Source organism: Ochlerotatus camptorhynchus, unplaced genomic scaffold (genome assembly GCF_037179485.1).
Source record: "Ochlerotatus camptorhynchus isolate MF236.1 unplaced genomic scaffold, CSIRO-AGI_Acam_v1.1 ptg000070l, whole genome shotgun sequence".
Classification (NCBI taxonomy): domain Eukaryota; kingdom Metazoa; phylum Arthropoda; class Insecta; order Diptera; family Culicidae; genus Ochlerotatus; species Ochlerotatus camptorhynchus.
Genome location: NW_027040560.1, coordinates 994923 through 1011160, shown reverse-complemented (window position 1 = coordinate 1011160; position 16238 = coordinate 994923). Strand labels below are relative to the sequence as shown.

General features: G+C 40.7%; 1 protein-coding gene across 7 annotated transcripts in view; it reads right to left on the bottom strand.

Moving 5' to 3' along the window:
• Positions 1 to 16238, bottom strand: part of Rfx — a 155860-nt gene that overhangs the window by 50856 nt on the left and 88766 nt on the right. The window contains exon 1 of one of the 7 annotated variants that reach the window (XM_065217092.1): positions 14427 to 14530. The exons of the other annotated variants lie outside the window; for them this stretch is intronic. Within the exon in view, the coding sequence (XP_065073164.1) occupies positions 14427 to 14487 (61 nt within the window). The 5' untranslated portion in view covers positions 14488 to 14530. Of the gene's footprint in view, positions 1 to 14426; positions 14531 to 16238 lie in introns of those variants that run through there. 7 annotated transcript variants of the gene reach the window in all.

Sequence of the window (16238 nt, the reverse complement as noted above, 5' to 3'; positions counted from 1 at the left end):
TGATTGTCCGAACCGTTCGGCTACCTTCTGGATGTAGGTTTGTTGGTTCAGGAAAAACTGTCCGCCGGATCTTGTCACTCGGATTCCCAAATAGTGTCGCACGTCTCCAAGGCACGTAATGGTAAAGTGCTCCGCTAAATGCTTCCGGACGGCTTCGTATTGCGCTTCCGTGTTAGTGACAATCAGCATGTCGTCCACATTTAGTAATATGAACGTCTTCTTCTTCTTCCAGGTTTTTACGAACAGGCATGGGTCTGCTTCAGATGGCACGTAGCCCAACTGCTTCAAGACTTCGGTGATTTTTTCATTCCACACCCTTCCAGCCTGCTTCAGACCGTAGAGACTTTTTCGTAGATGCAGTACGTTGTCCTTGACCCCGTTATGGAATCCTACCGGCTGCTTCATGAAAATGGTCTCCTCTAGCTCTCCATGTAGGTACGCCGTCTTCACGTCGACGTGCTTCACCAGCAATCCTCGTCTGGCGGCGACACTCAGCAGAGTCCGAAAAGTGGTTTGCTTGGCGACTGGCGCAAAGACCTCATGGTAGTCGGCCTGCGTGGCCTTATAGCGGATCAGGTTTCCGCCCTCGTCCATCTTCTTCGTGAATACCCATTTTCTGCCAATAGCCTTCTTGTTTGGCGGCAAACGGACGACATCCCATGTGGAATTCTCTTCATGCGCCTTCATCTCTTCCTCCATGGCTGCCTCCCACATGTTGCGCTCGGGGCTAGCCATTGCTTCTTCGAATGTGCGTGGCTCGTCGACATATTGCACTGCTATGCGCACGGTATCTTGGTACCGTTCTAGCAGGATGCCCTTTGTGGTACGCTCCGATCGTCGGACTACTGGTACATCAACTTCGCCGACGACGTCTTGCTCCTCCTGATAGTTGGATGTCTCAAGCTCCTCCTGCGCTTCTGTTTCGACAAACGTCTCCTCATTGGCATAGTCGTAGCTGGTCTCACACCCGAGTAGATCGGACTCATCCGATTCGTCCTCGCTCTCTTCCACGTTTGCTGGAATAACGGGGACCTCAGCTTTCGGTTGCTCTAGGAGTCTAAATGGATAATCAACGATACTTCCCTTCTGAGGTTCGGCACTCCAAACCTCGTCCAATGGCAGGAACCTGCAGTCCCGACTGACGGTCAGCTTGTCGTTGTTCGGGTTCAACTTCCGAGATTTCGCTTCTAATTTGCTTCTTTTCTCTCCAGTGAGCGGAAGACGTGTCAGCTTGCCCTAAAGACAGTATTCACAGACGACTCGGCAACCGCACTCTTCCATCTCGATTCCAGTTGCCATACCCTTGATCACCTGCTCACGGGCGGCTTCATGGACACGATGCCCCAACACACGGTGCCAAGTGTGCTGACAGTTTGATGTATGGTGCTTCACGACCAGTGCTTCCTGGGGTACCTTCAGGGAGTACAGTCTCCAGAAATCGTTGCTGCCGCAATCACCTTCTTGTCCTTCAAGATTCGACATCCGTTGATGTCGAAAATGACCGTAGCTCCGTTTGCCGTCAGCTTCTTCACGGAAATTCGGTACCAGCAGCACCTCCTTGAGGGTTACTATTGATGGCTCACCCTCCGGAGACAGCATAGTTACCTGGCATGAACCGATGCCTTCCGCCTTCGTCGCAGTACCATCGGCCAAAATCACGTCCTGCTTATGACTCTCATTCAGCTCAATAAAAATTGCCCGATCCACACACATGTGCGACGTTACGCCGGAATCAACGATCCATGAATTTGATACCGTTGCAGTTCCTCTCGTCGCGAACGAATACTCCTTCTTCGTGGTTTCTTCACGAGCTGCTCGCACCCGTGGTTGGTTTCGCTTATCACGCTGGCCATCTGATGATTTCCGTTCGCTTGTCCGCTTCTCGGCAAGAGATGGACAATCTATCTGCTTGTGCACCGGTTGTTGGCAAAAATGACACAAAAGTTGCTTCCGGTACACGTGGGTCTTGAGCACCGAGTCCAGTCCGCCGCTCGAGCAACGTTTTGCCACCTCGTCGACCAACTTGGATTTGACCAGATCCAGCGTAAACTCGTCGTCGGATCTGCTTTCCAACGTCGTGGTCAGAGTCGAGAACGATTCCGGAAGACTCCGGAGCACCATAGCTACCTGTAGACTCTTGTTCAGTTCCTCTCCAGTCACCGTCCCTCCAGACCCTCCATTTCAAAAATGTGCTGCTCGATGTCTTCTCCGTCGGCATAGCGCTTCTCGCAGATTTGTTTGAGAATCGACACTTTGGACGTCAGTGTTGCCTTCTCGTAATGTCCCCGCAGCTTCTCCCACTTCTCACTTTCGCCGTTTTGCAGTCCTTGACTAGGTTCAGCTGGTTATCCTCAGCTATCCTCCTCCGCGTATTTCGTCTACAATGCGCAGAATTTTTCAGCGTCTTGTGTCTCGTAATCCAATAGTAAGTACAAGACACTGAAGAAGTATGCACATTGTAGACGAAATACCCGTATCTTTCAAGGATAAGCAATTTAGCCAGTGGAATTAAATGGAGTTTACTAATCTTTCTCTTTTATTTTATATCAAAAACTATTTTAAGTTGAACATTTGTTTAATTATTTAAAGACAAGTACTTCAAAGCATAGTCTTAGCAGAATCAGGAAATTGTTTTATTGGTGTAAAGTATAGTTTGTTACGTTCTAGATTCTAGACTGAAAAAAAAAATAGTTAGAAAATTACATTTATTAAAAATACATAGGAATAATGCTGGGGAGTAAACATTGATTCCAATCTAAACAAGAATTCTAGTAGCATGACTGTCACTATTCCCGGTCACGCCCATCTTTACCATAACTAGGGATAAGGAAGGAGAGGCCACCCCACTTAGCGACACCCGCATAAGTGCAGATAAAACATTGTTGGTATCTAACACAAAATTTACATAACTTATTAACAATTTTGGAGCCTTTGCTTCTACTACTTCTTCTGACAATAATTAATTCAGGAATCAAAAAGTCCCTAAAGCCAACTCTTTTATCTAAGATTGTCTGCAATTTCAGACGAAGATAGATCCATAAATTTCAAACACGAGCACAATTGTAAAATTTATGTTCTAAATCCTCAGGAACATTTGTACAGAACTGGCACATGGGACTGTCTTGTCGATTAGAGCGGTGCAGTAAGTCAGCATGTGGTATTTTCCGGTTGACCAAAAGGAAGAATGTTGATCATTCAACTCCATACTCTCCTCCATGCGATTCTTGGGTCTTCTTCAACAATTTGTGGACGCTTCAACTTGTCGCGGAAGAAATTGTACAGTCCTTCTTATAATCTGTTCCGGTACATAGGGCACTATTTTCCTATATATTTTAAGCAGGATATAGCGCTGGTATGGACGCAATGTTTGGTGGATTTGCTATGTGTAGTGATAGATCTCGTGCAAACGGTGTGTGCTCAAGAATACAGCAAAATCTTAGCAGATTAAGGCCGCCACCATTAAGAGGCAATGTAAGTTGCTCCATAGGAACTCTTGTAGGAAAAGGACCCCATAAAAAGTATCCTACCACAAACGTGTGGTGATGTACGAGTTCAAAACATAACCTTCTGATGCAAAGTCAGATTTCTTGATTTGAATAACCACATAAGATGCGAAGTTTTTCGGATGGCTTCTCCCGAGTTGAAATCGATGGTTTTCTTCAGCGAGTTAAAGTAGGTTACACCGAGAACCTTAACTGATTCCTTGCAGATCCACGCTTGATGTTCTCCTCGTTGTCTTCCAATGTTTACTGCTACCATCTTGCTGGGGTTCAAAACTGCTCCTGAGCAGGCTCCGCAATTCAAAAAAGCTTGTTTAACACGGTACAATTTATTATCATCGATTATGATAACTGAAATCTCGATCAACACGAGAAAAGGGCCTATCATTGTTGATCGATTCTCTTCATCGATTTTTTCTTTCGCGAATAACCCGACTGCAAAAGAATTTTCCATTGAGTGAGTTGTTTCGGGCACAAGCTAACATCATCTTCTGTCGAACTGTGCTGCGAGCTTAGCGAGACATTCGTTTGTGTAGCCGTGGTAAACCAAAGAGAAAATCGATGAAGAGAATCGATCAACGAGGATAGGCCTTTTTCAAATGTTACGCGAGAAATGTCGTCCGCATAGGCGACTACTAGCTCCATATGATCGTTGCAGATTGTAATTAGTTTTTCCAAGAGGGGGTGTAAGTATAGGACAAAAGGGGTCACCTTAGTCTTGAGATAAAACTCCTTTGGAAGGCAGGCACTTCCACTTGATTTCTTAGATGCGCTTGACTTAATAACAAAAAATATGTCGGATTTTGTTATTTCATCCATCAAATGGTTCTTCGATTCCGAGTTAGCAGGAATTGTCCGATTGCTTCGGAAGCCCGTAGAAAGCTGTACGGTCACTGCGGAGAAGAGTTTCTTGAAAAAGTCACAGACATGATTCTCCAGATCGGATGAATGAGTCAGCAGTTGGTCTTGATGTCGAATAAAACAGATGGTGCTTTTCTTCGTTGTTTGATTCTGTCACTAAGTTGAAGGGATGAAACTTTCTCGCCAGCAATAAATTTGTAATTTAACCGCTCAAACGCCTTCGCAAATTGACTCTGCAGATGCAACATTTTTACTTTAACCTGGTTCACTTCGGTCTTCCCGTTTGGATTTTGAAAACAGTTGTCATAAGCAACTTTCAATTGGCAATTTAGTTTAGTTTCCACCGAAGAAAACTCCGTATTTGAGACAAGTGCTACTAGAAAAAGTTCAAGATTACAAATAGGGGAATTTACGTATTCTCGGCAACCTAAGCAGCGACCTTCTTTCTATAGCCTTTTTCTCTAAGGAACGCACACATATGCAGTATTGGTTTGTTTACAATCTTTTGCTGCCAGCTGCTCTAACAAGTTCAGTCGAAAGAATTGTCAAAAACTGTTTTGAAACGCTTTTACAAAGCTCCAATCTTCTCTAGTGAGAGTGAGTATTGTCGGCAACCAGTTTTTCTTCGGCAACCGTTCCATTTGAACTGCATGTAAATCTGCTGTTCTATTATCGGCAACTCGAAATCAGCTACAATTTGTATTTAGTGCGCGTGTTTCATTTCAAGAAAACCTTGCTAGATTGTTTTTTCTCAGTGGTAAAAAATATAGTCAAATTGAAGCTGAAAGCATAAAGAATCGTTTGCATGCATTCAGCGAAGTGTTTTCGTAAGAAAATCCAGTGAAAATAGTGTTTCAATTTGTGTTGCCGAAAATAGTCTGTTATGCCGAAGCCGTCATTTCCCCTAGATGCAAAATCTAAATTTTTTTTTTAATTTATCTAGGTTCAAAATCTTAACAAATTCAAACCTAAAAAATAAGGTCTCAGACACTTTTTTAGTTTAATTTTGCAATCTTAAAAACATTTCAAAGTCTGGCATTTCGAACATTTCTGTTAGATTCAAAGCGTCTCATGGTGTCAGAATCTTGGAAATTTCTCCGTGCCCGGAATATTGGTGTGAGGACTCAAATTTTATAAGCCAGTGCCGATGGGTAGGGTAGGGCGATGGTGGCTAAATTCAGGGTTCCAAATTTAAAGGGGGTCCCTGGCTCAGAGACGTCAATGACGTATGTGAAAATAACAGAAAATTCTATACTTTCGGGGAAGTTTAAAGATCTTGAATAATCATTTATGGTTGGATCTACCATGTGGAAGAAGACCTACCGAGTGAATGAAAATAAGATATTGGTAATCGGTTTCTCACAGCTCTGGAAACACCCACGTTGGTGAAGTTTGTGATCTTCACTTAACTGAATTCTGTAATGTTTACGTTTGTTTAAGTTTCCTACCAGTGCTGGGAAAATATTAAAAAATCAAAACTCACTAAAGAATAAGATAGCCCTTTATTTTCGTAGACAAAAATCAGCAAACAACTGCGGTTGATATTGCAAGCTATAATATCGCAGCTCGGAATATCAAGCTAACAAAACTCACCAAACTGTGGTGAGATTGAGTTTCATGATCTTTACTTTACACCCGAACACAACCGAAACTTCCAAAACGGCTGGCAGTAGTCTCTTCGTATCTGCCATCAGTGAAGAGAAAATAAAAAGAAAGCATTATTAGGGTAGAGAACTACTTCGGCCTAATCGCCCATTTTGGGCCTATCGAGCAGAAAACTTCAAATAAATCCATGATTTCAGAGTTAACAAGTCAATTATGCGTTTGGTACGATACTTTAGTTAATAAGCTACCGAACGAAGTCAATGAGAACGCGTGGTATGAAGGTTTGCACCCATTATTCCCAAAAACAAAAAAAAGCGCTCCAACCGAATCAATTTTTATCTTCATCCGATAGGCCGAAGTGAATTCGTTGGCGTTTCAATGCGTTAGGCCGAGTTTAAAATCCGTAGGCCGAGTTTGGCGTCAAAAAGCAGTGTTAGACTTTTGACAATATCTCAACGATTGGTTTCTCGTTTTCAAATCTTACGGTACGTACAGAAAGGTAAATAAATTTGGAAGCCAGCAGTAATAATAACATTCCGTTTGGTGCTAAACTGAACTATATTAAGAAGGACTAAGTGCGGGTTATGCTTAATAGGCCGGAAATGGGGTAGTTAACCCTATGCCTTCTATTTCTAAGAATACGAGATGCAACGGAATCATTTTTGCGTCGATTCAACTCTCAGCTTCTACTTTACACGTTCTGAATAGTCTCGCAATATCAAAGGAGCCTGTAAAATCAATACCAGGCATGATATTTTGCTCCAATATCACCCGTAATATTGAGTGCTAATGAGAGCGAAAAAATATCAATTTTCTAATGATTATGCCATCACTGTTTCCTACTAAGTTTTTCCAATGCACTAACACTACAATATCATTTAGTACTGTTAGTTAGTCTGAATTTTAAACCAAAAGTAGATGAGTTGTAATGCTGATGCGTTTTTGTCTTAATCTGGGCGAAACTTGAGAAAACGAAGTTTACCTTTTTCATCTGTCGTTAATAAAAAAATGTTTTTCTAGGCATTTTAAAAATAAAGGGTGTACCCACAACAAATTGCATCACGGAAAAAACGCGGTAGAAAATTACCCATTGGGTATTTTTTCTTGAAAATTTGGGTAGAAGTAGTTTAGAGTGTATTGTTTACACTGTATTTTTATCGCTGTCAGTTTTTCGAAAGTTAGAAAAAACGGCGTTACCCGAAAAGCGACGTAGCGAATTGATTTTACGCAAGTAGCTGGAAAATCCTCAACCCTCTCATCGGAAAACAACTCGGAATCGTGCAGTCAACGGTGAGTCGTGTGATTAAACGTTGCTACGAAACTCTAAGTATCGAACGGAAGGAGAAATGCGGTCAGAATGGATGTTCTATTAATGATCAGGATCACAACCGTGTCGTGAAAGCGTTTAAGCGAAATTCCAATGCTTCGATCAGGGATGTGGCCAAAAAGTTGAATCTGTCCAAGTCTTTCGTTCAGAGAGACAAGGACTGGGAGGGATTGCATACGTACAAAGTGCAGAAGGCTCCAAATCGTGACGAACGGCAAAATACGGTGGGAAAGTCACGGACCGGAAACTGTGCATGACGTCAAAGCAGATTTTCGGCAGCTTCCGAGGCTACTGTTCTTCATCGCCCAGCACAAGTTTGAAGTTCCGGAGGAAGTAAGGAAGCAGAAACTTTCAAAGTTTGCCAAGAAATACATGGTTTGGCAAGCGATCTGCTCATGTGGCAAACGTCTGCTTTACTAGAGAAAGTCTGGATCTTCTGGCTGGATCTAGCTTCGGGCCATTATTCAAATGTTGTCCTGGAGCGATACGACGCCAACGGGGTCACTTTCATACCCAAGGACATGACCCCCCCCCCCCCCCAACAAACCGGAACTAAGGCCCATCGAAAAATACTGGGCTATTATGAAGCAGGCACTACGGAAGCATCCCAAGGAGGTCAAATCTGAGGAAGACATGAAGAAAAAGTGGGTTTCCCTACAGAAGAAGCTACAGCCAGATGTTGTACAGAACCTAATTAGTGGAGTTAAGCGTAAGGTGCGAACGTACGGTTATGGTATTAGAGTTGAATGAAATAAATATGCCGAAAGCTAAAAAAGTTTGAAAAGGAGCGGTCAACTAGGTAATTTTCTACAGCATTTTTTTTTTCGTGATTCAAGATGTGGGACACCCTTTAGTCTTAAAAGATGCACTTATGATGAATTGTCATAACATGGCTCAACGTATCGTGTCGTCAATCAGTGCAGTCGCGTTTTCAATTCGCTCTTAACCACGTGCGTTTTCGTGGTATTTATTTTTGCATACGCTACGCTTTTAGTCTTGTGTACTGTTTTTGTTCAAAATGAGTTGTGAAATTTGCTCACTTGATTCCTCCGTCGAAACGGTAATGTGGGAATGCGTCGGATGTACGCGCACATTTCATGCCGCCTGCGTGGGAGTGCCTGTAAAACGTGGTTCGCTTCGTAAAAATGACAAAAAGATTGACACTCAATCTTATGTCATACCGTGCTGCAGTTCGTGTCAAGTGCTAGTCACAATGAACTTTGACTTCAAATTGCTAATCGATCAGCAGGCGAAACTAACCGAAATAATAAATAATAACTCAGAAGTCACATATCGCTCCGCTCAGCAAAATAATGTTGATGTTGTGCATAAAGCGATCGATCACCTCGACACTCTGCTCACCGACATAAAAAAAGAGCTGGCAGCGAATAAAAGCAGCGGTTCTACTGGAAATGTTATTGCCATTAAGAACCATATGACATCGCTAAATGATATGGCAATGCAGGCATCCAATAAAAGCATATCGACGTCATTACAAGCGATGACGTTAGGTATATCAAGTGACTTGAGATGTTTAAGCGATGAAGTTAATAAAATCTCAAGTCTCACTATGGACCTGACAACTAGTGCTCCAATGCGCAATAATCCAATGTTAGAGTTGGACATTCTGGACGAGCTGAAGTCATTATCAGCAAACATTATGACAGTACATAGTACTGCACCTTTGACTCTGTCTCCGGATTTGTGTCCCAGCCTGGACTCAGAAATAAACAATACAAATAAAAATAACAACAATAATGATGCCACTGACTCAGGATGGAGACTTCTTGGTACCCGGAAGGTGTGGAGACCAGATTGGACGGACTACGACGCTCGTGTATCGCGCCGCTTGAGTCAGCAAAAATTGGCTGACAAGGCTAAAAAATGGAGGAAGCAGAACACATCACGTCAAAATTTAGGCTACAACATCCGTAACAACAACATCCGTAATAACAACAACAACAACAACAACAACAACAACAACAACAACAACAACAACAACAAAAACAACAACAACAACAACAACAACAACAACAACAACAGCAACAACAACAACAACTACAACAATAACAAAATCAACAACCAGCACCAAAATCAAAGCAGAAACGACAACTACGATGTTTACTTCTACAACAACAGTCGTAACAGGGATAATAGTGACATCAATCGCAGAAACATTGGACTGAATCGCGCCCACTTACTTCCGTCTGATAGAGAGCTTCTTGCAGTAGCGAAAGATCGCTTCTCCAGGCCACCGACTAATTATCGTCCAACGATGCAATTTCATCGAGGTGAAATTCTAAACCCATATCCGGAGAGCGAATCTCCATGTACCATTCCTGCGCCTAACCGGATGATTTCAGCTACTGCATGTGAGGCATGTTCAAGTTCATGCAGGCATTCGTGTTTTCGACTAAATTGACGAGTCATCTAGAGGAAAGTCCCAACGATGACAATGTTTTTGAAGAACTGGACAACTTTCACGATTTGACGACCTCTCGACAGCAGGAAGGAGAGGTAATTAATTTAAATAGTTTTAGTTTGCCGCCTAGTACTGAAGCACAAAATTTGGAATTGCATCGTAATGATGAAAGTAAGGAGTTGGTCATTTACTGTCAGAATTTTAATAGAATGAGAAGCGCCACCAAAGTGAATGAGATTTACAAGAAAGTTAATGCTTGCACTTTTCCTGTGATTTTAGGAACAGAAACAAGTTGGGATTCTAGTATTAATAACGAAGAAGTTTTTGGCGATCGTTTTAATGTTTATAGAGATGATCGCGATAAATTATTATCCAACAAAAAATGCGGTGGAGGTGTGTTAATAGCAGTTAGCGTGGAGTATGAATCTGAGCAAATTTCATCTTGCAAGAACAAGGAGTTTGACCATGTATGGGTCAAATTAATTATTGGTGATCGTGTTCATATTTTCGCGGTTGTGTATTTTCCACCAGAACATGCTAAAAAAGAAGCATTTGAAAAATTTTTTGGTCTTGCTAGCAGTATTATGTCGGAATTCGAGGCTGAAGCAAACGTTCACATATACGGAGATTTTAATCAACGGGCAGCTAATTTTATTGTAGATGACGAAAATGAATCCATTTTGATTCCGATTATGGGGGAAAATGAAACACTTCATACTTTGTTTGAAAAATGCGCAGAAATTGGATTGAATCAAGTAAATCATATAAAAAATCAAAATAACTGCTATTTAGATTTGTTATTTACTACCATGACTGACGATTTTTGCGTATCAGAGTCACCTTCTCCTCTTTGGAAAAATGAAGTGTTCCACACTGCTATTGAATATTCCATAATGATACTTGAAAAAACCGCAATGGTGGATAATAATTTGTCAGACCCCTATTTCGATTTCAGTAAGGCAGACTATGGAGCTATCAAAAATAAATTGAACAGTATAGATTGGCAACTTGTAATCCGTAGTCATGATACAGAACATGCAGTTGATGTATTCTATCAGATTATTTATTCTATTCTAGAACAGACAGTGCCCATGAAGCAAAAGAAAAAAGCCAATGCAAAAACACCAATATGGTACAATAGACAGATAATAAATCTTAGAAACAGAAAGCAGAAAGCTCATAAAGCGTACAAGAGAAACAAAAATGATGAAAATTTTACCTATTATCTTACTATTTGTGACCAACTTAATTTAGAAATTGAAAATGCATATGAAGAGCACAATAGAAAGATTGAAACTAACATTAAGTCAGACCCAAAATCCTTTTTTAACTATGTTAAAGAAAGGCAAAAATCCAAGAGCTTTCCATCCAAAATGCAATTAGACAGTAAGTTGGGCAATACTCCTAGTCAGATTAGTAACTTATTTGCTGACTTCTTTCAGGACGTTTATACAATTCATGATGAGAATGAGCGAGATTATCAATATTTTTCGTATCTCCCCGAGCCAATGAAGAACATCGCAGTGGATAATTTAACTCTCAAGGAAATTATACGTGGTCTTGAAACCTTGGATGCTTCAAAAGGTGCTGGACCGGATGGTTTACCACCTATTTTTTTAAAGTCACTTTCGAAGGAGCTAGCAAAACCTTTGTTCTGGCTGTTTAATTTATCCTTGGAGTCGAGTGTACTTCCTCCGATTTGGAAGGAATCATTTTTAATTCCAATTTTTAAAAGTGGTAAAAAGTCTGATGTAAAAAATTACCGTGGAGTTGCTATATTATCAAGCATTCCTAAATTACTCGAATCCATCATTAATGACAATGTATTCTTACAGATTAGGTCGTTAATTACTAGCAAACAGCACGGATTTGTTAAAGGACGATCTACAACTACCAACTTGATACATTTTGTGTCATACTGTTTAAACTCAATGGATAAAGGAAATTATGTAGAAACGCTATATACTGATTTCAGTAAAGCATTTGACAGAGTTGATATACCACTCTTGCTTTTTAAACTATCCAAATTAGGCTTCAGTCCTAGGCTACTGAAATGGATCGAGTCGTACTTATCAAGGCGGACGCAAAAGGTAAGATTTGAAGGAAATCTGTCCACCATAGTTAATGTAACATCTGGTGTGCCACAAGGTTCACATCTTGGTCCATTACTGTTTATTTTATTTGTCAACGATATAGAACATATTTTTAAATTTCTTCATGTTTCTATATATGCTGATGACATGAAACTTTTCATGGAGATATCTAAAGCACCTGATCTTCAAATATTTCAACAAGAAATTGACGTTTTTTACACTTGGTGTAAGAAAAATTTGTTAGAACTAAATATTAATAAATGCAATTCTATATCGTTCACAAGAAAGCAAGCTGTAATACACGACACAATTACTCTTGGCCAGAAAACAATCCAAAGATCCTATCAAGTCAGAGACTTAGGTGTTATCCTCGACTCCAAGTTAACTTTTGCTGATCACTACAATAACATTATCTACAAAGCAAGCAACATGCTCGGGTTCATTAAAAGATTTAGTTTGCACTTCAATGATCCCTACACAATCAAAACACTTTACGTAGCATATGTGAGGCCTCTTCTCGAATATTGTAGCATAGTTTGGGCTCCATATCATGATACACATGTAAACCGCATTGAATCAGTTCAAAAGCAGTTCTTGTTGTTCGCTCTAAGAAAGTTGGGTTGGACGAGTTTTCCACTTCCATCTTATGAATCGCGTTGTATGCTAATTAATTTAGATGAGCTCAAAAAGCGAAGAGAGTTCGCAATGATTGCTTTTATAAACGATGTGATTTCGCAAAGAGTTAACAGTCCAGAGATTTTGGAAAATATCAATTTTTATGCTCCCACTCGCTCACTGCGGAATAGAAATTTGTTTAGCATCAACAATCAAAGAACAGACTATGCCAAAAACAGCCCATTGAATAGAATGATGTCTTGCTATAATACATACTGTGAATATATTGACATAACAATGAATAAAAGTACGCTTAAAAAAACTTTCTTCACGAGGTTAGCTAGGCATCAATAATAAAATATAAATGCTATGCAAGTAATTGAAGTAAAATTGTAACAATTAGTGTTTAAGTAAAACTGTAAAACGGTCTACACTGATTGACGACTAATAAATAAATAAATTAATCATGACGGTCGTGAATGTCAACAGCTTAAACATTTTGTTGAACAGCATGACATCATCAGCTATGCAAAATAATGAATGACAAACATATGCACTGAAATCGGTTTTTCAAATGTTTGAATTATTCTCAGGATATTTAATGCAATGTTCAGGATAGCTGTCAGTTTCAAAATTAATATTAGTAAAACATTTATTATTTATTGCCAAATATTATTGAAAATTGGTTTCAACACATTTATCAACAAATTTGCAACCATTAGAATTCGGTTACGAATTTAGTTTAGTAAGATTTAGTGAGTGTTAGAATAAAATCAGGTTGGTAGAAAAGTTCATACGAAAAAGTTTTATCCCACGATTTTATATCATGGAGCTAGAATTTGAAAATTGAAAACAAATAGGGGTCTCAACCATAAAAAATAGCCCAAGACCCCCAAGGGTAGTATAGACGGCCTTGCGTCTATGTAAAAAAAAAAACATCCATAATCTTGAATATTTTTCTTAATCCAGACACCCGAGACCTTGTCTAAGCATGAGTTATCAAATAAAAGATTGTGAAGCATCCGAATATTGATTTCTTTTTTGAATCCTATATTTCAATTTTTCTTCTGTGAGAATTTCCTTTGAATCATCTCAAAATTTTCTCAGAGATCGTCTTAGAACTCTCTCTCTGGTATTCCCTTAGAATTTGCTCCATAATACTCTAGACATTATCCAAATAAGGCTTTTTGATTCACTTTGCAATTCTCTTAATTGTGTTCACTGTACTACCTAAAAATTTCACACATTAATCTTTTAAAATAAACTCTCTCCAGTATTCCCTTAAAATTCATATAAATTATCTCCGGGATTCTCTCTAAATTCCACTCAGAATTCTCTTGAAGTAGTACCGAAAATACTGTGAAATGCTCATCACGCTTCCCTAGGAACTCATCTTTGAGTTCTCTAATACTGATAACAGGAATAACCTTCAAACTCTCGCAAGTATTCCTTTGAAATTTAGTTCCTAACTTCGTAGGAAATTTCCTCGAAACTTTCGAATACTCCATAGAATTATTTTGGAACTATCCTCCGAATTTAACTTGATTTTCTTTTAATTCTCCATCTGGTCTTGGAATTCAAGAAGCTCCTTAAAAATCCCTCATAATTCATCTCAACAGACAACAACAGTTCAACAGACCTCCCTTGAAAGGAATCCTCAGATTTCACTTCAAGTTTTCCTAACTATTGTGCTTTTGGATGTCTCCTCTAAATTCCTTTGATTATTTTTTCACCTAGAGTTCCCAGAAAATTTTAATCAAATTAATGAATACAATATACAAGTTCATGCATTGGTTGGCATTGAAAGCTCTCAATTGCTAAGCTGTGGAAATGCTTCAAAGAACACCATAGGCATAAGCTCGTGTTAGAGCGTCAAAGCCAGGAAGAAGACGAATGCCTTCGTATTAAAACATTCTAAAATACTATGTAGACATTGTGGATTGCATTCCGCAATCCAGAGCAGAGACTCGCAACATACATGTCGAAGAATGCGGGGTACTTACATTGACCGTAATTGAATTTACCACAGTAATGCATATTATTGTGTCTTCGATTATACATCATGTTGCCCGTAGGTGAATTTCTTCACTCCTATCGATGGATGATGCGACGCGAAACGTACTAGTCACTAACAGCTTCCAACCACACACACACACAGCTTAATTGGCTTAACTATTTTTTGTTTGTTTGCACCACAGTATCACTTGCATAATCCAAATATTATTGTTTGATTTTTTTTTTCGCCAGAGTTCCGGAAATTGCAGTTTGCAGTTTGGTTTCGATCAATGCACTATATGTATGTCAGAGCACTTGAACTTTTCAATCACAACACACGCCTTTTGACCTCGGTTGATCCGGGCAACGAACTTGACTCCCGGGGGAATGTGTCAGGCAGAACAGGGAGCAAGAGTGTGAGTGAGTGCGGGGATAAGGTATTAATATTCTAAATACTTCTCCTTTCGGTTCGTGTCTCGATGGTCGACTGCATCCCAGGCATCGATTGAAACCACTAGCCACGCTTACATATGTGTATTTATTTATCACTGAACCGGCAGTCACACCAGACCAGATTGGAACTCCTTGTCAATCGAAGCACCATGTAGGATAGGAGAAGACAGAGGGCGTCAGGTTTAGCCGGTTACGGAACGGCAACTACTGCACCGACCATGATGGGTTACCAATAGTTACCGAATAGTGGAGCTTTCACACACAATGCAATGTGGGTTATTACGAGTGGCTTCTCTCTATTCTGGGAGTTCCTGGGAAATGTCAGTTTTGTAGATTCCGGCTTTGCTCCGATAGCTCTCGAAGTGTGAGAGTTTGAATTCAATGAATGAAATCGATAGTTGAATGAGGAAGATGAGGGCGGCTACTATTCTACTCCAGTCGTCCTAGACGCCCAGTTTCGAGTAATCGCTAGTCCAAGGTTACTGCGATCCCTCGACACCCTTCGTCTTCTTCCTTCCAGATTCGATGGATGGAAGTGAAAGTGAAATTAGATCGTCTCCAAGGGTGACTGCTGCTAAAATCAATACACCAACGACTGAGCGCGAAGCAGATCTTCTCCAGAAATTGGATCCCTTTGATGCTGCTGCCGCCACTGATGACGACATCGATGAATCCGTTGCCGGACTGATTTTAAAGCCAGCCGGTGCCGTTAAGAGTTTGTGCAAAATCGAAAGTCCTTTTCCCCTTTTTCTCTTTCGCTGCTTGTCGGAGTGAATGTAAGACGTGAAAGCTTTCGCTTCCTACGTACAACGAACGGAAGGCTTTCTCTCTCCTCCGACACTTCTGGGAAGGATTCCCCCCGTTTTCCGGAAAGCAAATTGTCTTGCTCAAGGAACGACTCAGCGTCAGCACCCTATAATGGCAATAAGTTTTCTAGCCCTTGCTTAGACACTGGGTATTGCTGCCTTTCCGAACTGACTCCAAAACTGGACTGTGTTCCTTGGCAACAACACAACACGCTCACGATAAGAAGAACGGCGGTGGCCAACAGCGACGACAAAGACTATGATGACGACGGAACAACGCGACGGTGTAGAATGAACTGAATTCGATACCGAAATATATCTGTGCAATATGCGGCGGCTGCTGGCTGCTCTGCTACAAATCTTCAGCGTCGTCCTCGCTCTCGCACTCTCAAACCTACAGCGATGGTCCTGATTCTGGGACGGCGAGTGGTGCTATCCTCCTTTCTCATCCTGTCAGCACGGGGTGAGTCCGGCTGCTGCTGCAATATGTCCCACCACCCCGGATATGATGTGCCTCGGGAGGGATGAATTTGTCTGTGCACGCACCACCATCCCCTAGTG